At 41.8% G+C, this 22,207-nt stretch overlaps 2 protein-coding genes across 2 annotated transcripts; one reads left to right on the plus strand and one right to left on the minus strand.

Annotated features, from left to right (window-relative positions):
* Positions 1–1,130: 1,130 nt before the first annotated feature.
* Positions 1,131–5,158, minus strand: agk (acylglycerol kinase). The gene is made up of 14 exons (XM_083917197.1): positions 4,938–5,158; positions 4,802–4,841; positions 4,615–4,694; positions 4,440–4,515; positions 4,216–4,341; positions 4,005–4,099; positions 3,478–3,547; positions 3,088–3,167; positions 2,936–2,993; positions 2,297–2,444; positions 2,083–2,180; positions 1,897–1,967; positions 1,711–1,795; positions 1,131–1,583 (listed from the first exon to the last, which is right to left on the minus strand). Exons 1-14 carry the CDS (start codon positions 5,045–5,047, stop codon positions 1,446–1,448), a joined length of 1,275 nt encoding a protein of 424 aa, XP_083773323.1. The 5' UTR covers positions 5,048–5,158; the 3' UTR covers positions 1,131–1,445.
* A 460-nt stretch (positions 5,159–5,618) lies between these two features.
* On the plus strand, positions 5,619–22,064 carry nup205 (nucleoporin 205). Its single transcript, XM_083916514.1, has 42 exons — positions 5,619–5,657; positions 6,913–7,055; positions 7,238–7,409; positions 7,852–7,996; positions 8,143–8,302; positions 8,469–8,697; positions 8,853–9,017; positions 9,128–9,303; positions 9,429–9,545; positions 9,732–9,869; positions 10,067–10,217; positions 10,778–10,983; positions 11,163–11,345; positions 11,655–11,705; positions 12,156–12,365; positions 12,494–12,731; positions 12,829–13,018; positions 13,190–13,310; positions 13,675–13,756; positions 13,896–14,060; positions 14,718–14,842; positions 14,975–15,089; positions 15,235–15,384; positions 15,571–15,645; positions 15,795–15,952; positions 16,059–16,139; positions 16,302–16,493; positions 16,710–16,911; positions 17,011–17,109; positions 17,354–17,502; positions 17,780–17,971; positions 18,087–18,208; positions 18,653–18,785; positions 19,070–19,196; positions 19,336–19,409; positions 19,548–19,676; positions 19,996–20,122; positions 20,425–20,597; positions 20,763–20,892; positions 21,105–21,233; positions 21,396–21,472; positions 21,622–22,064. The coding sequence occupies exons 1-42, from the start codon at positions 5,630–5,632 to the stop codon at positions 21,772–21,774; spliced, it is 5,982 nt and encodes a 1,993-aa protein (XP_083772640.1). The 5' UTR covers positions 5,619–5,629; the 3' UTR covers positions 21,775–22,064.
* The last annotated feature ends 143 nt before the right edge of the window (positions 22,065–22,207 follow it).

Genomic DNA, 22,207 nt, shown 5'->3' on the forward strand with positions numbered 1-22,207 from the left:
AGCAACTGTTCATTTCACTGTACTGCCATTGTAAAAACAATAAAACATTGATGCAGTTTGTGTTATCGTATCCTCTGCTTTGTACCTTTTCGTGACTATTTTCCTCTATATCCTTCCTAAGACACAAAACATTTTTTATCAGAGGAACTCTCTCCCCTCAGCATTCCCCGGTGGTGAAAGTTGTATTGACATCCTATAAGTGTAAAATGTTACTTAAAAATAAAAGTGATAGTTTACTTCTTTAGTTAAAGTAGGCAACTAACAGAAAAAAGTGAAAGTACTCATTACACAAAAAAGGAGTGTTGTATTATGGTATATTTTATGATGCAATCTTGAGTACAGGTGTTTTAAGAAGCATTTCTCTGTTGTCGTCGGCTGAAGTGGAGCCATTTGTAACTACTTTATATAGTATAGTATACCTCTGCTGCACATCTGGCAATTGAACAATATGACAGTAAAGATTGTAATAAAATAGAAAATGTTGAACATGTAATTATGCACTGTATTAAATATAGCTAAGAAAGGGCAAGGTTGCAACAAAGGGCGAGAGAGGCAGGACAAGATTGGAATTTGGCGGGGATCTGGGAACTAAGGGAGTGCGGGTACTAGACTAGCCTGCCTGCAGTTCAGACCTGTCTCTCACTGAAAAATGTGTGGCGCATTATGAAGCGCAATATACGACAACTGAGACCCCGGACTGTTGAGCAGCTGAAGTCTTACATCAAGCAAGACTGGGAAAGAATTCCACCTACAAAGCGTCAACAATTAGTGTTCTCAGTTCCCAAACGCTTATTGAGTGTTGTTGACAGGAAAGGTGTTGAAACAGAGTGATAAACATGCACCTGTCCCAGCTTTTTCAGAACAAGTTCAAAATAAGTGAACATTTGCAAAATACAATAAAGTTTATCAGTTTGAATATTAAATAGCTTGTCATTATAGTGTATTCAATTGAATATACAGTAGGTTGAAAAGATATTGTAAATCATTGTATTCAGTTTTGGTTTATGTTTTACACAACATACCAACTTAATGTGAATTGGGGTTTGTAAATGCTTACATACTACATGTCAAACTGGTAAAAAGAACCAACAACTTTGTATTGAATTGGACAGAAAGTATTTTATTGACCAAGTTAAAATGTGATGGCAATAGTAAACCATTCAGTAAACATAAAAAGTCAGTTTGTAAGACAACCTGTATGTGGGTTACTGGCTTGAAAAAAAAAAGCCTTGGTCCTTTAATACAGTATACAATAAATGTAATCCTCCTCATAATGGTTCAACAATCAATCAGTACGTCCTTAACATTTCAAACAGCTGGCATAGCAGACATCCATTTCCAAAATGACCCGTCTCGTGGTATCTGGTTCTTTGTTTTTGTGTTTTTCTTAAAACCAGTTTTTGTCCCACTGTTGTTGTCTTTTTTTCTAGTTTATTGTTGTTTCATCACTGCATCTGTGAGAGAAGCAGCTGTTCTCTGCGTTCTGCACTGATGAAGAAGCGTAGTTTCCTTGGCAACAACCTTATCTCTACAGGCATGGCCTCATACTCCTCGTTGTCGATGTTGTAGAAGCCAGTGGCACCCTGCGTGGCCAGGACGCAAAGTTAAATGTCAGGACATACCGCCTTTAGAAAGTAAATGGCCTAATAGGGGCACAATCTCATTGCTCTCATATGTTACGACAATAACGTAGAACTGATGGATTCTTACCTCTGGCAGGTGCAGCCGGCAAGCACTGGCTTCCAGTTTTGTGGAGTCTTTAGTAAATACAGTGGAGTCCTCTTCTTTTTTATTTCTATAATGAAGAACACATATATTTTTAGCTCAAATGTACTTAAACTTTGATTGTGTCCTCTGTTTGCAGCAGGCTAATAAAAAAAAACTGAATCTACTAACCCGACAGTGATGTACTCGCCCACTGTGAAGTTGTCCGGTTCTGCACAAATCATCAGGGAGTCATTTATGCGCTGCAAGTTCAAACAAATACAGAAAGAAAAAAATCAGAGAGGAAAGGGGTTTAAAGGGAACATGTCCCTGTTGAGGATTTTGTTAGAACAGGTACAATTTTGACCCAAGACTGACCCTCTCCACTGGGTTTTTGTTGTATGTTTGAATAAACAGCTCCAACGTCGACAGCTGCTCCTCCTTCCACTGCTCTGGCTCTTCCACTTTAGGAGGCTCTGAACAAACAAATGCACACACAAACACCAAAAATACAACTTAGTCTTTTACTGTTGGGATTTGGTGTCATGCTGCCATGCTGTGATCAAAGTATCAACACAATGACACAAACTACCTTCAACAGGAGGGTTCCAGTGGTTTTTCAGCCTGCGGATGATGCGGTAGAGCAGGTTAGGTCTGGGGGGCTTCTGTGAGGGCAGGTCAGGGGGCCGGAGGCTGGGAGCCAGGTAAGACACTGAGACGTCTCGGACCAGGGGCCACTCCTGAAGAGTTTTGAAGCACAGAGTAAGATCAAAGTGAACCGTCAAGGGTGACAAGGTAACAGGGAGAAAATGAAATACAGCAATAACCTCATTACATGTACTGAATGTTAATTCAATTCAATTTTATTTATAGTGCCAAATAATAACATAAGTTATCTCAGGACACTTTACAGACTAGGTCAAGAATGTTATGGACCACTATTTGATGAGATTATGATGTGTTTTACTGAGGCTCCTGATCGCCTATATTTTGCATGGATATTCAATATTTTAAACTTAAAAAAAAGGACAGCAATATATTAACATGTATTCAGTGTCTTATTAAAATAAACAGTATATTTTTGTCAGGTCGGACAATTTCTATAGCAGATCATTATAATATTGACTAATACCCACACTGCAGACATACTTGAAGTATTCAATGGTTGTGCAAAGTAGGCTACATGCACTTCTAACCAAAGCATATTAATACAAAAAAAATATAACCTTACCCGTAAAGTGCTGAACCAATGTGCTGCTGTTGTCTTCAGTGGTCCAAGGTACCAATACCTATGGGAATATATGGTTAATTACTCTTTTGTATGGGGAATAATTCCTGGTTTACCCAGGGTTATAATCTGACTTACCAATTGTCTAAACCTACTTGCTGATTGTTGCAGCCACATCTCTAAAAGCACCCCAACGCAGTCCCATCAGAGCAAAGACTGGTTGCTCTTTCTCGCCCTGGACACACACACACACACAGACACACACAGACACACACAGACACACACAGACACACACACTTGAATTCCTGCCCAAGAGCTGACACACATCTCACTGCAGCGCAAAAACAAAACGAACATCTTTCTTGACAATTTAACATCATTATTACATTTTTGATTAAGAAAGGCATATAATAAAGTGTGAAATTATATGATTATTTTAATCAGTTACTTTGACCTGAATACTGACGTTAGCAATTAAATGCATTCAAGACAAAGATTATGTTCATAACTTTGAGGCTTTGTAGAGTAAACAACCAGTTCCTCACTTTGATTTGCAGCACATCCAGAGGTACAGTTTCTCCCTGCAGTATGGACAGAGTTGCTGATGTTATGTCCCTGAAAATTGGAAAAATGTGTTTAAGTTACTCACGAGGAAACTCACAGCGTATGCATACATCTACTCTAGAGCCTGACTGAGATGGGATTTTTGAGACTGATACATAAACCGATTTTAGAGGGGAAAAATAAAATAAATAGCTTAATAGTACTGTATGTTTTGTCAGTTGCTGACCATTTAAATTAAGAATACATTTTTAAAAAATGAAATAAATAGCTATATGACAGAATTTCTAAATCCCCCCCCCCCCAAGCATCATTTTCAGCATTATATGTTCTGTAAAAAAGGCGCATATCGGACTAAGTATACAGATAAATACCAGTATGTCTTTGATAGGTTTATATCGACTGAGCTCTAATTTACTCAGTGAGACACATCCAGTAGACCTGTTATCAGAGGTTGGGAGAGTGTGTGATGATAAAAGCTGGATCTTTCAGTATGATTTTAAAGACTTACTTGACCTTGTTGTCACTGAGGAGGTGAAGACTTGGACTCAGGGAATTGTGAGAGCCCAGTGGAATGAATCCAATCGGTGTGTGACATACTGTGTCCTGTAGTCACAAAACATCCACCAGTGACATCATTATCTTCCTCATCGTGTTTTGCAATTAACCTTAAACAAAAACCTGATGACAGATCATCTACACAATCACTGTGTGACACCTACTTGATCTGGCCTTCGCAGTAAACCTGTGACGACTTCCTGCAAGGTACCGTCCCCTCCGGCAACGATCAGCATGTCTGTCTGTTCCATGAGCTCCATTAGTTTTTTTGCCTGGCCTTCATAATCTGTCTGTAAAGGAACAGGTAATATATAATCATGTTGTCACGCAATAGGATGTCTACTAGAACTACAAAGAGCACTGATCTAAGGGTAAAAGATAATCATACCTTCACTATTTTAATCTCCACGCCAGCCAGGTGTAAAATAGGAGCAGCATTCTTTTCAAACAGGTTGTTGGCTTTTCTGGGATAGATTAATAGAGGAAGTTGGAAATATTCTGAGAAATATTGCGGTCTGAAGTAAAAACAAGACAGAGAGGTGATTATATGTTTGTCATCTTACCCGCTGCAAGCTGCAGGGTTCAAGATCACTGTTGCTTTCCTCAGCCGCTCCTGTGGTGCTATCTGTTGTCGCCCAAATTCCTAACAGATATTATGATGGTGATTAGGACCAGGCACCAGCACCAAACACAAGAAAGTTTGGTCTTAAATGATCCCAGTTTATGTGCAAAAAACGAGTGATGTCTTACCCTAGCCACGAGACAAGCCTCTCTCCGCAGAACATTGTCACTGATGAGATACAAGACACAAAATGTAAAACACACGCACAGACCTGTATATTTAATCTAATCCGAGGGAATATCATACCTTGACTGAGACACTCACCAGTGTTTACCATACAGCCAGTGGCCTCCGTAAGACAGGACACACACAGCAAATGTGGACTTCTTCCAGTGATTCCGTAGGGTCCGAAACACTTTCACTACCCGAGCCATGGTTTTGATTCAAATGTCCCCAAACCCTCTATTTTAATGTGGTGCTACATTTACAGCGGCATCGACGGTTTATATTTAAGAATGACACATTTTCGACACAGCGGTCACGGATCCACAACTGTCAGACTGGCATGGACATCTTGGTGTAACGTCTAAACAGCACGGCCCCAAACACAGGGCGGAACCAATGTTGTTGCCACATGGATTCATCAAGGCAAATACCGGTACTGATTTGTCAAAGTTTCAAAGAAAATATAACTTTTAAAGTGATTTGTAAATCTAAAAAGAATTCTTCAGAAATCCAATTAAATTACGTATTGTGTTAATCTTCGTAAGTAGGAACTACAATTCCCATCCAACTAGACGGGCACATTATGTCTATGGTCACAGCTCGACCGGTGCGAGGACCTCGCCTGAAGAGATTATACAGCGCTACCGCAATGTTTAACATATCTTACCGACCTAATTACCCAGTATTCACATTTAAATAGACCATTTGAATTATATTGAATCAAGTGTTTACATTTTGAATTTCACACCGGCACCAGACCAGAAGCTTCTGTCGGATTCTCCGAGCGCATCATGGCGGCGCAGATGGCGGTAAATTCGGGTATGAACTATAGTTATTTCATTAAGTAGCATAATTCTGTTTATTCCTAGCAGATGCTATTGATTGATATTTCACAGATAGGCACTTCTATATTCGTCAGTTTTGTCGCATGTCATGTTTTGACCACATGGTGATGATGACTCTGGCTGCTAGGCTAACTTTAGCCTAGCCTACAAGTAAACGTTAGGTTAGCTAACGTTGGCTAAACAATTATTCGGTTGGCAAATACGTTTACACTTAGCGTTGATTACTTACATTGTTACATTAAAATTAACAATACAGGGGAGATGTGACTTCTCTGCCGCAGCTCCTATCTAATGGGTCCGCAAACTTGTATGGCGTTACTTATTTGGAAACAAACTGGAACAAGCAGATACATATTTGGCATCACTCTGTCAGGCTGTCCTGGGTTTATTATTGCGCGTCTCGCCCAACTTACAGGAAAGTTCGTGTAACGGTTAAGCATTAAAGGTCCAGACTGGCCTCTGGTTTCTCTTGTCACTGGGCTATGAGCAAGTTTTACAGTGAAGCTGTGGAACAGATTGACTGTATCGCTAAGAAAATGTCCAAGCGTGACCCAGTTTAAAAAGCTGTACAAAATTAATTTGATTTTCACAAGCTACAGGGGATAATTTATGTTTATTTACATTATTTATTTTCTGTGGTGTTTATATGTAAACATGTATGTTTTCATTTGTATGATGTGTGTGTGTATTCATACGTAGTAAATTGTGTTCAGGATAGGATATGATATTAATATGAAGTCATTTATTATGATTAATGTTATGTAGTAGTGGGAAAGGGGTATGATTGAATTTGCTTTTGCTTCTTCCTATTCTGTTTCTGACACTTTAAGCTAATATTGGGATTTTGTTCCTTTAGCTTTTATTGTAATATTTATTTTATTTATGTTATGTATTCGCAATACATCATTCATTCATCCATTCATTCATTCATTTATGAGGCTAAATCAGTGATAACAAACCGTAATAGCAAACAATCAAGGCTAATATTAAAGGAATTTAGCTGGTACGGTCAATCACATGACCATCTGTCATCAGTCTTCTGTATGGTGTTTGTACACCACCATCATATCTGTACTAGTTATGACTCATTGTTTCAATCTGAAAGCGGTAATATGTCAACATAATACCCAATGGCAAGCATGGTGATAACTGGCACAGTAGGTGTGGGATCATCATCTATGTGCATGTGCGATAATACAAGATCTCCGAAAACCCCTTTACGCACTCAGGAGCCAGTCTGTGGGGGCCGCTGAAGGAGCTGTGGGAGACAGTGGACGGGGCAGTGTTGAGAAGACAGCCAGAGAGCGTCCACCTCCTGGACTTGCAGCTGAAGAAACACAAGCCGCACTTTCTCTCACTCTATAAGAACCCGGTGAGATGCATATTGTGCAAACACAAACACATCATTTGTAATGCATGTCATATTTTTAATGTTATAGTAGAAGTCTTACCGTGTACATTCTGCATCTTTTTTAGTGCAGACAAAACTTTTTTTTTTAACAGTGTGTCTTGAGACTGTTCTGCTAAACCATCTGGTCTTCTCTTCATTTTTAGCCTAAGAGTGCAGAGCAAAGAGAGAAGGTGCGTAAAGCCAGCACAGAAGGCATCGCAATCCAAGGTCAGCAGGGGTCACGGCTCCTTCCAGAGCAGCTTCTCTCAGAGGCCTTCATCCTCAGCGATTTGTTTGATATTGGAGAGCTAGCAGCTTTGGAGCTTCTGCTGGCAGGTAAAGTGGACATAAGAAAAATAAATCACTTGCGAGCAAATCTATAAAAGAAGTCATGTAAATATGGTGAGCGGGTATTATGTAGTAAGTTGTGTTATATATACAGGAGTTCCATTAGTTGTCAATGGCATTTTTTGGGGGATTATTTTGGCAATTTTTCAAGCCTTTATTATATAGGACAGAAAGGAAATGGGGTGAGAGAGAGAGGGGGAGACATGCAGCAAAGGGAAGCAGGTTGGGGTCAAACCCACGGCCGCTGCCTCAAGGACCTTTACAGGGACTGCTTTTACCACTCAGCCACCGGTCGCCCCATCAATGGCATTTTGTTTTAAGTTTTTCCTGATCAAATCCATGATTCTTAGAAATAAAGCCTTGCATGACTTACAGTAGTAAAGACATTGATGCTTCACTTAATTGATTCTCTGAATGCATCCGTCTCCAGGTGAGCAACAGCAGCCCCATTTTCCAGGTCTGACACGAGGTCTAGTCGCTGTGCTGCTCTATTGGGATGGAAAACTTTGTGTGGCCAACTCCCTGCGCACACTCATCCAGTCACGCCATGGCAAGACCTTCACCCTGGACCTGAGGTAATAATGTTATCTACAGTTTGTACATTTAAGCAATAACAGGTGCTTTTAATAGACGACATGGTGAGCATGTTATTGTCCTGTTGATTCATCTTAATACCCTGTGTTGTTGTTATTAACCTGTATTGTTGTTTGTTTTCTCGCAGTGCAGAGCTGGTGGCTTTGACGACACGTTTTACAGATGAACTAATGAACCAGGGTCTAACCAAACGCGTCCTAACCTTGGTGTCAGAGATAAATGTGACGCGTGAGTTTGAGCGGCTGCAGAAGGAGCGTGGCCTGGGCAATGAGAAACACAGGAAAGAGGTGGGAGCAATTCTTTTGCGTTTGAAACAGAGATTATCATCATTGCAATATATACATTTTCTTACAAACTTGACTAGTGCAAAGCCAGTCGTTTTCTGTGTCTACTGAAGAAGAAACATGGAGTAGAAGAATGTGGACTACATTTAACGCCCTCTCTTCTCCCCAGGTCTCTGACCTCATCAAAGAGTGCCGACAGGCCCTGGCAGACAGCCTGTTTTCATGGACCTGCCAATCACCTTTGTCTAAAGATGACACACTGGCTCTTATTGGCCACCTGGAGACAGTGACAGCTCAAGCGGATGGGTCATTGGACAGTGTTAACCTGGCTCTGGTCATGGCACTACTCTACTGTTTGGATGTGAGCTTTGTAGAACAGGGAACAGAAGATAGAGAAGGTAACATGTTAAATGCATATAATGTGAATAATTTTAACTTTGAGTAAAGCCACTGTTCCAATCCACGCAAACAAACTACTTGCATCCCAAAATTGCTATGAGTTTTAGTGTTTTTCTTCTAAAGCTAGTGAAGGATTGTCTTTGTGTTCCTCTAGATCTGATTCAGGCATTGCCGCTGCTGACTGAGAGGCAGTATGTGTCTGCAGTGCACAGCCGTCTGATGGATGGCCAGCCGTGGAAGCTTTCAGGTCTGCAGGCTGTGTGTCGACTGGCTTGGGCTCTATCGCTGAGGGTCCTTTCTCAGCTACCACAGGGATGCGGTATGGTCCTTATTTCTTGGACACGCACTAAATATACCTTCTAGCTGTTAGAATAAATATGAGGTCTCAGATATATAGATGTAGTATATTTGTATGTGTGTGCTGTGCAGCCCTGGTTGAGTTCACTGAAGCAGACGAGGCACTTGCTGACCAGGCTCTCTTGGGAGATGTCTTCCTGTTTATGAAGGAGGGCATCCTGGGATGTGAGAGTTTTGCCCAGGAAGAGTTTTACATCCGCCGCCTCCATTCACTCATCACAGACTTCCTAGCACTCATGCCAATGAAGGTGAGAGAAGCGACAGGTGTATGTTGTAGTGTCAGCTTGTCTCTGATTAGTTCTATCAGGTTGTAGTTTTTTTGTTTTGCATACTGATTAAAATAGGCAATTAACATATTTTGCTGTATTTGTAGGTGAAACAACTTCGTAACCGCGCTGATGAGGATGCCCGTCTGGTGCACATGTCCCTACAGATGGATAGTGAGCTTCCATCATCGTTACGCAAGGACTTAGACCACCTCATGACCCTCGTCAGTGTTTTTGTTTGTTTTTTACAAACATACATATACATCACACATACATCTTTTACATTTTGACTAAAAACGTTATTCAAAATGAAGGTACTGATTGCAGGAGTTGAATAATATTTAATTCCTAGATGAGCAACCTTACAATTGTGTGTTTTGACTGTGTTGGTTACTGCTTTGTCTTTTAAGATAGGAGAGTTTTACAGTAAGGACTCATTTGGGCTGGAGTTGGGTCTGGAGTTTTGGTGTCCCACAGAGTCTCTCCAACACACGTCCCTGCAGGGATCCTACCTGGGAATGGCGTTGCAGAGGCCTCCGCATAAACAGGTAAGAACTGCATTTTCTAAACCCCAGTTGTGCTAAAAATCCTTATATTCCTTACAGAAATAATTGTAGTGAGAGTTGAAGCAAACTTCTAAAGTGTTGTATTTGGGTCATTTGGAGTTTGAGAGAAGCAGGTTTTTCATACCTTGTTCTTCTTTCTATTGAATTGTTTTTTATTCTTTTTGTATGCTTTGATGCAGGTGGTTCTGTCCAAGTTTGTGCGTCAGATGGGAGACCTCCTGCCCTCCACCCTCTACATTTCCTATCTCCGTATGCTAATAGGCCTTGCCAATGGTCCTCAGTGTGCTCACTACGCCTTCAGTTTGCTTAAAACCAACGGAGCCACACACAGTAAGAACAGATTGTTGGTGTAAAGTAAAATATTTCCAAAATTCATTTCCTGGGATTGAATCAACAGATTTTCAGAATGATACCTTAAATTAAAACTGTTGAACATTTGATATGCTGTTTGGTCTCTTGGCAAGGACACATTCATTGGATTTTTGATAATAGATTTTAGTAATTTTTCTACGAAGAAAAAGTCTCTGATTCCAGGTCCTTAAATGTGATTATATTATATATATATTTTTATTCCTCTATGACAGTAAACTGAAAATCCTTGAGTTTTGGACAAAATAAGACATTTGAGTCCTTCATCTTGGGCTTTGGGAAACTGATTAACATTTTCCACCATTTTCTGACATTTTTAGACCAAACAACTTGAGAAAGTAATCTAATGATTAAGAGACAATAAAGAAGTAATTAGTTACAGCCCTAGTAGTGAATATTAAAGGAATGTAGCAACTTTCAAATCCTAATTAATATGACTTCACATTTAAATGATATTGATATCAGTCTGCTTAATTCAATACATATTCAAATATAAACTACCTTCACGTACATGTTTGCAGGTGACAACATCCAGGGAGGTTCAGGCAGCCCGGTGTCTTGGGAACATTTTTTTCACTCCCTCATGCTCTACCATGAGAACCTGCGGCGAGACTTTCCAAATCCAGACGCAACACAATACCGCCATCCACCACTAAGGGGCATCACCCAAAGAGAGATGGAAGGACTCACCTCATTTCTGCAGTTGCTCACCACCATCATTACGTGGGTATGTAACAACATTCACTAGAACGATGGGCATATTTGCTTATATGCTCACATCACATGGGTTCTAATTATCATAAAGGTCAAGATAAATGCGTGATCCAGTTATTTTGAATTCCTTACGTTAAGGTGGCTGAGATTGTTCTTATCTAACTGTATTTGTGTGGTTCATTTTCTCCTTAGAGTGAAAACGCTCGACTGGCGTTGTGTGAGCATCCCCAGTGGACCCCAGTTGTTGTGATGTTGGGGCTGCTTCAGTGTAGCGTTCCTCCCGTCCTGAAGGCTGAGGTCCTGAACTGCCTGGCAGCCTTTGGGAAGTCGCCGGAGATCGCTGCTTCACTCTGGCAGTCACTGGAATACACGCAGGTCAGCCTTTATAAATCAAAAGAATCATTTAAGTTGATGATTTTATAAGAGGGAGAGTCCGCAGAGTAGGAATAATTACTGAAAGTTTGTAATTGATATCTATATAATGTTCAGGATCAAGTCTGGGAAGTGTTCTTATTTTGACAGTAACTGACAGTTTTCTCAAACGGTGTGTGTTTTCTATCATCTTTATCTAAACACTTTATTATTCTAGTGTTATGACATTTTTTTGAGTTTTGAAGTTTGCTGTGTAGTCAGATATTTTGTTTAAGATTGGAAGTTTTCTGACTAAATGATCTTTTACCACAGATCCTTCAGACAGTGCGCGCCCCAGGACAGAGGCAGGCAGCTGGAATTGAGGTGAGTCTTTTGTGCATAGTGAACTTGATGCACACTACTCAACCCAATTTAAAGGAAAGTTTTGAATTATTCCATGTCTCTCTTAACTTCAATATACGATTTAGATGCTTCATTAGTTCTTACAGACAGCAGTTAGACCACCTGTGGCTGTCAGGATCATTATTTAATTTGTCAGCATGAAGATAACATTTGTCTGACACCTAAAGGGAATACTTGACCCAAATATGTTGTTGTGATTAAAAATAACGCGGACAGGAAGTGACTTGTTATCTTTAAATGTTACTTTACAAGTTTTGATTTAATTCGGTAAAAAGCTAAAGACTAAAAAAAATAACATTTATCTCTCATCAAAGTTAAAAAAAATGTCCTGTTCAGAATATTTATATAACCTGTTAGAAGATGCACATTTGGGTGGGGAAATTTCTGATTAGTTTTTGGTTTTGCTCTCAGGTGGAGCTGAATGAGATAGAGTCAAGCTGCGAGGAGTATCCCTTGACCCGAGCCTTCTGCCATCTCATCAGCACATTGGTCGAGAGCAGCCTGCCCATTAATTTAGGGGCAGGGCTACGCGTGCCAGGCTTTCAGCCCTACCTGAACTTCTTGCGTGACACTGTGTTCCTCCCCTTCCCCACAAGAGCATATCACCGGCCAGCTGAGAAGGTAAAGTGCTGTGTAGTGCTCTTACTGTGTCCCAAAGTATAAGGTGAAGGCATGTAGCTGCAGCATGCATGTATGCTCTTTAAACTACACATACATCTGTTCATTTGTTTCTTTTTTTCATCTCTTAGTGGGAGGTTGCTGATGCTGTCCTGGAAGTGTTCCACAAGCTGCTGCGGGAATATGAGCCCCAGCCGTCAGACTTTGTCCAGGAGATGGTGGAGCTGCAGGGCGAGCAAGTCGCGGCCCACAAGCCCCCTGGCCACAGCATCATGTTCCACTTGCTCAACGACTCGCCCATGCTGGCGCTCTGCCTCAGTCTGCTGGAGGAGGGTGTACGCCAGCTGGACACCTATGCACCATTCCCTGGTGAGTGAACATATGCACCTGCTGTCAGAGAAAGAGCAATCACTTGTGTGTGTATTTGTTTGTTCTGATGAAATGATCCGTTACTCTTCCCCTACAGGTAAGAAGCTCTTGGAGTCGGCAGTGCTGCACTGCCTGTGCCTGCTGGACTTGGCTCTACAGAAGGAGGTTGTGTTCATGGACCTCCTCAGGGAGAGCCAGGCCTCCCTGCTGGTTTCTCCCTTGGAGCAGCTCCTCCAGGGGATCAGTCCTCAAACTCGAAGGGCAGATCATATTGTCAATATTGCCAGGTAATAGCATCCAGGTTTTAATACAAACTGTGGTATGGACCCCATGTCTGTGTTGTTTTTTTTGTTGATGTTTCTGTTTCCTTATAACATGTTCCTTTATCCAACTCTTTAAAAGGCTAATTTGTTCAGAATGACTATAACTTAATGGTGACCCATGTTCGTCCCTTGCAGGTATCTGTACCACAGCAGCTCCAACCCAGAGGCCGCCTTCCAGAGTGCCAAGATCCTGCGTCGTATTGCCAACTACCCCAACATTCAGACAAGGCTGGTGGGAGATTTCACACACGACCAGGTATATATTCGTTATATACTGTATATATAAGCCTTAAATCTTAACAAATTAAAAATACTTTTCCTGCAAAGCTTCACAATATTTCGCTAAATTATAAGCACTAAGCAAGAGAAAATGGTAACCAAAATATTGTACAGTAGTCTTATAAATTCTTATTAATGTATTTTAATTAAAGTAAATCCTGGATGCCATTCAATTTCTTTATATAGACTCAATGTGGATGACATGAATCCAAAATGTATTAGTTAGACAAACACTGCAATTTGTTTTTGTTTCTGTAACCTGTATAACACACACACACTGTGATTTGTAAAAACCTTTGTCGTGTTTGAAGTTGTGGACGATTTTTGTCGCTGTCCCTCAGGCTGTGAGTGATAAGCTTATGGCAGGCTTTGTGGAGTGTCTGGACAATGAAGAGGCTGAGGAGGGAACAGAGAACGGAGATGGTGAGAGAAGCATCTTTTCATCAGCCTAAAAACTGCACCATCTTCTGTATTTAGTTTAGTCCTGCTGTTTTCATACTGTAAAAGCTAAACCTGTGAATCAAAATGCTCAAACTGACCTCCGTTACCACCACACATGCAGACGCTGACCCACAAAAGAAGGTTGCAAGAATCCGACATGAAACCCAGATCCATATGCTGAACCTGCTCATCACCTCCTTGGAGCTCAAGACTCCAAATCTGGCCCTGTATCTGTTGGGCTATGAAGTCAAGAAGCCTGTGTCCTCCACCAACCTCCAGGACCCAGGTCAGCTTTAGCTCTTAAGGCCCCTACACATGATGCACAAAATTTTGCCTCTTGCCGCTGCGCTCAAAGTTCAAATCAGTTGAACTTTGACCTGGTTGCTGCTGACCTTTCAAAAGTGCAACCAATGAGATAGAAGCTTTGAGTGTGACGTTTCCGTTTCCTAGGAAATGAGAGACATCAAGCCGGGTAGAAAGATGGAGGAAAAACTTATTGTTTGTGTGTCCGAGTTTCCCAAACTATTTAAGTTACATTAAAGTCGTATCACAGTCTCTAAAGAAAACGTTATGCTTGGAGGTTTATAAGCAGTCACACCAGGTTTGTGAATAGGCAGTTTACGAGCTAACGGTTGTTTTTAATACTAACGTCGATTTAGCTGTTTACTGGGTCCCTGTGCCCCACCTCATGGTGAGACCAGCGCAAAAAGCTTATCATGTGAAGGCCCCTTTAGGGTGTTAATTTTGGTCCCTGTTGGGATTTTACCAAAACCACCTGATGGTTTCTAGTGAGTACTAAAATAGACATGAAAGAAAGAGGCAGGTAATTCGGAACATTGATAGGAATAAGTGTTTTGATGAGGCAATCAGATCGCTAGATGGAAAGGGGATCAGATGACCTGAATGTTATCTTTTTAGTTGACGGTGCATTTGTGTGTTACAGGTGTGTTGGGATGTCCACGGAGCTGCCTGCACGCCATCTTGAGTCTGCTGCAGAGAGGCACTGAGAAGAGATCAGGACCTGTACTCACACAGCAGGCCCCACACCTAGCTGAGCTCTGCTACCAGGTACTCGTCATCTTCTACTCAAAATAAACCTTCATTTTTGCATTTTATGCCTAGTTGGTTGCATTTATATATGGAGTTTGTGGAGGATTTGTGTCTTATTTGCATGTCTCTGTAATTGTATCCCTCTCTCAGGTGATCTACCAGCTGTGTGCTTGCCCAGACACATCAGGACCCACCATGCGCTATTTGAGGACCAGTCAGGACTTCCTGTTCTCTCACCTGCAGCACCTACCCTTCAGCCTGCCTAGTGAGTACTAAAATAAACATGAAAGAAAGAGGCAGGGAACGCAGAACATTGATAGGAATAAGGGTTTTGATAAAAAAAAAAAAAACAGTGAAAGTGACAAGTCTTTTCTTTTCATTGCTTTGATACTACTGTCTGCTCTCCTCAGGTAATCAGATCGCTCCTCTCTCCCAGATGTCTTGGCTCCTTAAAACAGCTGCTATTGAGTTGAGAGTGACCTCACTGAACCGCCAGCGCTCACATACACAACGCCTCGTCAGCCTCCTGTTGGATGACCAGCCACACACTCAACATTCAGGTATATCTATTGTCTGTATTTTAGGATGAATGAGTATTAAAACATGTACATTTGCCAAAGCCTGCAGATACTACAAAAGTAACAATCACACACCCTTACATGTACACTCAAACTTCCGATCACCATGACCACTCAACGAAGCTCATGAATGCATGAACCTGAGAACCTCTTATCTTTTCTTTTTAGCTGATGGTGAATCAGGCATGGAGGAAGAAACCAGATCGGTCAGCGGGTTCCTGCATTTTGACACGGTTTCTAAAGGTTTGTGCCACCGTGTTTAAATCAGATATTGTTTTCACAGCCAACCTTCAAGGGCTTTTTACAAGTTATTTATTCCAGCAGTAATATAAGAATTATAGCAGATTGGTTTTGACTTTTACTCTCACCTTGTCCTTGTTTGATGCCATCAGTACGCAGGAAGTTGCTGAGTGTGCTGGATGCCATCGATTTCAGTCAGGATATGCCTGAGCTGCTGCAGCTGGACTTCTTTGAGCGCACTCAGATAGAGCAGGTGATCTCCAACTGTGAGCATGTCAATGAGCAAGGACACACTGTATGCAACGTTAAGGTGGGTTTCCAGGGTGAACACCTAATCACTTCTGTTGTGTTGTTTCAACTATTTACTTGGTGTTTGATCTTCCACTGATTTATCTTATTTTTAATTTTCCTAACAGTTGCTACATAGAGTTCTGGTCGCTGAGGTCAATGCACTGCAGGGAATGGCTGCCATTGGACAGAGGCCCCTTTTAATGGAGGTGAGTGTACTAAGACTGTAGGACTTCATTTTTTTGTAAGTTGGCAGCGTGTTGTGGTGCTAGAATAACCACCAGGTGGCATTTCTTGTTACCAATGCTGTGAAGCTGGTGCTAAAACTGTTTTGCCTTCATTCATCTTTGTCCCTGGGTGTGTTCCTCTAGGAGGTGAACTCCATCCTGCAGCAAGTGGTGGAACGCAATCGTGTCCGTAGGAGTTTGAGTGCAAAGCGACATGCGCTGCGGTCCTGGAGGAGCCTGGTCGAGACCCTGCTGACCACCTGCCCTGCTGATCTCATACCCGCTGAAGACAGGCAGCTCATCATCAGAGACCTGCTGCTAGACCTGCATGATAAAGTCAGTGAGGATGTTTGGATATTTCATGCTCGATTTGGCAAACAGGCATATTTATTGTATTTTGGATGTAGTTATTTCTGAAAATGTTTGACAAGATACATCTTTAATGATAATCCTTTTCAGTGCTTACTTGGGTATTGAATAGAAAAAAATGAAAAATAGCTTATCAGTTTCTGTAAGAACAACTAAATGTAAATGTTGATCACGATTACCCAGGTGTTATCTGAGGATGCAGCAGGAGAACTGATGCCCATTGTTGCTGGAGCAGTCTTCACTCTGACAGCCCACCTCAGCCAATCAGTCCTGTCTGAGCAGCAGCAGGGGGCGGCATTAGAAGCATCCTCTGGCTTTGCATCCATCGCCAACTCTGCCTTGCACCTTATTCTCCGCAAGCTGCTGGACTTCATTCTTTGTACAGGTTAGTGATGACATAAATCCACATTTCTCACATGGTATATGATTCTAGGATAAACCTCAGTCAGGTTAGAATTTCTAAAATTGTCTTTTACACTTAAAGGAGGTGGATACCAGCGTCTGCGTGCTCACTTGTACGGCTCCCTGCTGTACTACCTTCAAATTGCCCAGAAACCTGATGAACCAGACACTCTGCAGACAGGTACAACACAGACTCATTGATAGAGGCAGCCTGGGAACTTCATAGTTTCATATTCATAATTCATATTATTCATTTCAAGCATGAAACTGACATCCCTGCTTTTTCCAACACTGATATTTGATGTACTATATATACTGTACTATAGGGCCAGTTTTTACAGAGAAGTTATTTATGTGGTGTTATGTCAAAGGGACAATGTAAAGATGTTGACTGGTCATCTGAGAAAATCTCTCCGTCCCTCCAGCAGGGAAAGCAATGTGGGAGCGTCTCACAGCCCCTGAAGATGGTTTCTCCAAACTGCAGAGAGAAAACCTCGCTATCATTGAGAGCTATGGCAAGGCTCTCATGGAGGTGGTGTGTCGGGACGCCTGTGATGGCCATGAAATCAGCAGGGTAAGTGCAAACCATACGGTTCATATACCAATATGACTCATGTACTTACTCTAACATTTTCAGCCTCATGCAGATATTTTTTTAATGTTGTGTACTCTGGTTCCAAGAACATAGTAAAATAAAGTAAGCCTAGAAGAATTACAAAGCTCTGTTGAGAGGCTAAATATGCATGAGAGAAAGTTAACCTCAATAACTGAGACAACTACCTCTATGTTTATATTTTTTGACTAGGCTCTTACTCTCAGTGCTTACTTTGTCCCCTATCCCTGTCTGTCAGATGTTGGCGCTGGCTGTGCTGGACCGGATCTTGTCCATAGACCGTCAGAGTCAGTGGCTGGTTTACGTCTGCAACAGTGGTTACCTGCGATCGCTAGTGGAGAGCTTGAGACGGGATGATGCCGCCCTGCAGAGCCTGCTCACTCCTCAGCCACCCCTCCTCAAACCACTCTACATCTACGAAAGCAAGATGGTGAGGATTCTGCACTCATTTAGACAAACTGCATTTCACACAGTTTTTACTACAAGCACCATTCGACCTGTTGCTACAGGATAATGAAGGTACAAACCCTGCTGTGTGTTTTCAGGCTCTGCTGACTCGTGTGGCTAAGACAGGTCAGGGTGCTGTGGAGCTGCTGCGCTGTGGGCTGGTGGCACAGCTGATAGAGTGCCAGGTGTTTGACATGGTACCTGACAGTGATGCACACAGGTATGGATGTGGAAGGGGAAGGAAAGAGGGGGTAGCCTAGTTACCAACTGTATTTTTAGTATTATAACATTAGGATACTATTGATATATGGTTTTTGAACTGGTTATCTAGAATATAATATCCCCAGATTATGGCAATTTCTTACAATTAGACCTGACCCTCAATTCATTCATTTTTACCAAATTTGCGAAAATGGTAATCCAATCCCTCACTAAAGCAGCACAACCAGAAGCTTCTTAGTTGCAACTCAAAAAGTCAAGCAGTTTTAGACTTGGCCAGATTAGTGTAGTGAGTCGGCAACTTGTTCCTTACGGAATTTTCTTTTGCTTTTTTTGCATGCTCTGCGTTTAACTGAATTTAGCTTCTTTCTCAAATGACCTTTGTTCTTAAGCTTCCTGGTAATAGTATTGCCTAAGTTTGTCTCTGTTTCTTTGTGGTCTACAGGGTGATGAGGGACCCATCAGGCTTCATCCCCAGCCCTATGGACCGCTACAGGCAAATTCTCTTACCGACCTTAAGGCTCTTTCAGGTGATTCTGACCTCTACCACCATGAATCACCAGCAGGGGGCAGCACAGGTAAGCACATGACAATTGATATCACAAAGACAATTCACATTATATTATTAATCCATTAAGTCATAAAATGCTGTTGTGGGACTATACTGACTATAGACCTTAGCTGGTGTTGATGCTAATTTGAAAATGAGTCCATTTTGGACAATTTTAATTTGTATTGTATCTAAGTGCCATTTAAAAATAGCTCAGTGTGTGCATACGTGTGCTTTGTTAAGCATTAACATCATAGTAGTATTTGTGAAAATCAAAGTTCTTTAAACATCACCCTTACATTTTGTGTGTAGGTTCTCCAGTGGCTGATAGTTCATGCAGACACCATTCAGTCCCTGTTGCGCTGTCAGGAGCTCAGTATGGGAGCTTTGCAGGAGCTCTCTTTGCTTACAGGCATCATCAGTAAGACAGCTCTGCCAGGTACAATGTTAAGTCATTCTTCTCTTCCTATTGACTTTGCTGTCTATTATACTGTATTTTCTAATTTTTTTGTTCAGACCACATACATGCACATCAGAGAATGCTTGAATTGTGTTGTTCATGTACTGCTTGGTCTCAGGTGCCCTTGAGGCGGGTGGGGACGTCAACAGTGCTGCTCTTATGGAGTTCCAGGGTCACATCACCAGATTCCAGGTTAGATAGCTGCCATTGTTTTTTTTATCATATGTAGTATGGATACATTTTTTGCCATGCTTCTTCTGTATCCCTGCTAACGCATCTCCATTCCAATTTGTGAATTGCTCAGTTGGTAATCCGTGTCTTTGTTTTTAGCGTCTCTGTCTGTCCCTGCTTGGCCGTCTGGCAGGCAGTGAGCGGGAGAGGTTGCTAAAGCAAGCAGAGACTGCTGCACCTGGAGACTCCGCGGAAAGACGAGAGGAGATGGAGGTGGCAATGCAACAGGTCTGAAAAAAAGCATTCTGTAAATGAGTAGTAAGAGATTTATGGGCAGGGTGATTGAGCCTGTGATTACCTGGTATTTTGTAATTCCTTCAGCAGTGTAGTTTGTATGAGCATGTCTCCATAGATTTCAAGTTGTGCCTTCCTTGTAAGACTTACCAAGTATACCTTTCACATATTCCAGCAGTGTAATGGACAGTGTTGGTAAATGGATAAAATGGACACACTTCAAAACAATGTGTGAAGTCTTGTACTTGCAGTCATGATTATTCATCAGTACTTTATTGGCACTGACCTGAGAGGTGCTGTCCTCTGTTCCCAGGTGTGTGCAAACATCATGGAGTACTGTCAAACCCTGCTGCTGCAGAGCTCAGCCCAGGCCCAGTTCAGCATCTGCCTCTTCAGCCCGTCAGGCAGCGAGCCAGCTGGCAGGGACGGAGGACGCTCAGGTCGGTGATATTCTGCCCATACTCAAAAGGAGGAAAGTGAATTGACTCAAGGAACTGTGTATTATGTGAACAACCTATACCTTTTTGTCTTTTTTAAAATGGTATTAGTCCTCTATCGTTTGTGATATGTCTTTTTCAGTGTCTGATAGTGGATCAGCTCTGATAAATGTATCTCTAGAGAAAATTTTAGCTTTACCACAAGTAAAATTTTTATTTCCAGCAGCACTTAGGCACTTCTACAAGTATGAGATTGAATCATATTCACTCTCTTCAGTGAACCTTATTTGCTCCTTTTTTTTAAGATCTCTCATCTGCCCTGCCATCAATGGCTTACTCCCGGGCCCCCAGCCTGGGTCTGGTCCTGTACCTGCTGAAGAACAGCGCTGCAGATTTCTTCCGGTTCCACCAGAGTCACAGACAAAGCTTGGGAAAGCTGCAGAGCCTGGATCAGCTGCCTCCTGAGGAGCTCAAGGAGGTAATAAAGGACCACTGATCACTGTCTCACACTCAAACTGTTATATAAATGATGCATTTTAAGTTAAGGTAAACAAAGGTGTGAATACAATGTAACTTTTTTATTTTATCTACCCTTTTTGGCATTCATTGTCTTTAGTTCTAACCACAGACACTTTCTCTGTAGTTGTGCCAAGGCCTTGTGTCAGGCCCAGGAGGGGTGGAGAAAATCTCATCAGTTCAGAGGAGCTTGCTGGCCAAGAGACGACTGGTCCAGCTTATCAACAACAGAGCCAAGCTGCTGGCCCTGTGTTCCTGTATCCTTTAGCCACTTACAGGCACAGATTTGTTCACAGGACTACAGTTTTTTTTCACCCCTTTTCAGCAGACCAGAAATAAAAATCAACTTGCATCCAGCCCGTTATTGCATATTGATCTTTGGGAGTTCTGTTTAGTAAGTTGGAATAACACCATGAAGAGATGTCAATCATGAATTGCTGTGAAATGCCTTGACCCGCCTCGTCCTCAGATGTTATTGAGACGTGTTTGTTTGTGTTGTGGCGCCACCTGGAGTACTACTTGTTGCATTGTACTCCCACCGACCCCAAGGACTCCCTGATGCCTGGAGCCAGTTTGTATAGATCTCGCCTCACAGACGGTGAGAAAAGATGTTAGTTATATACACATTTAATGCAGACCTGGCATAACTAGCAGTTTGTAGCCCTAGTTGGGAAAAGTCACCTGGAAAGCTATTGTTCCTAGGAATTGAGTGAATTTAGCTTGATCGTAATCAATTAATTTAAATATTCATGTTCTTCAGATTCGTTTGGCGGGTTGCAGGCAAGTGGAGGTCGTGGCCTCGGTCTGTCACGAGTCAGCCAGCAAGACCTCGACCTGGTAAGAAATGACACATGGGTATGAGCATGTTGTTTACACTTTGAAGGCTGCTCTGTAAAACATCATGTCGTGCATCTGTTTACATATGTATGTATGTTACCACCTACATTATTCCTTATCTGTCTTGTCTTCTGTTTGTGTGACTGCAGCTGAAGAGCGACATGGCTGCAGGATTCGGAGAGGCTCTGCAGAGGAAGCTGCTGGAAGTGGAGAGCTTGTACAGCCAGGTCCGCTCCCGCTACACCTTTATCCAGGCTTTGGTTCGCAGGATCCGCGGCCTGCTGCGACAGCCCAAAAGCTGAGACAGACACACACAAATACAAAGACTTTCCAAGACCCAAATTCTCATTTTGATATAGGCTCAAAACCAAGCAACACCAGAAAAAATTACCAAGGATTCCAACATCTCTCCTTTTCACTCATCTGTTGCAGCTCCTCTCTTGAGTATTGTGGGATGTTAACACCAATCACAGCATATGGTGCATTATGTGTTACTTATGAATTATGTTTGAATAGCACTGTGCAAGGAGTGTTTATCAAAGAAGTCGGATATGCAATTTGCAGAACACACTTCTGAAATTTTTACTGCTTATGACCGTTTGATATTCTTTTGTCTGGTCTGATTTCTTCTTTGATTTCTTTTGTGAAAATAAACGTTTTCTAAATCTGTTAAATGCGTGTGTACTATGTTGCTGTTTTTTTTTAGGGCTTCACTTATCACATACATATGTGTAC

The sequence above is a fragment of the Echiichthys vipera genome (assembly GCF_963691815.1).
Source record: "Echiichthys vipera genome assembly, chromosome: 7".
Classification (NCBI taxonomy): Eukaryota; Metazoa; Chordata; class Actinopteri; order Perciformes; family Trachinidae; genus Echiichthys; species Echiichthys vipera.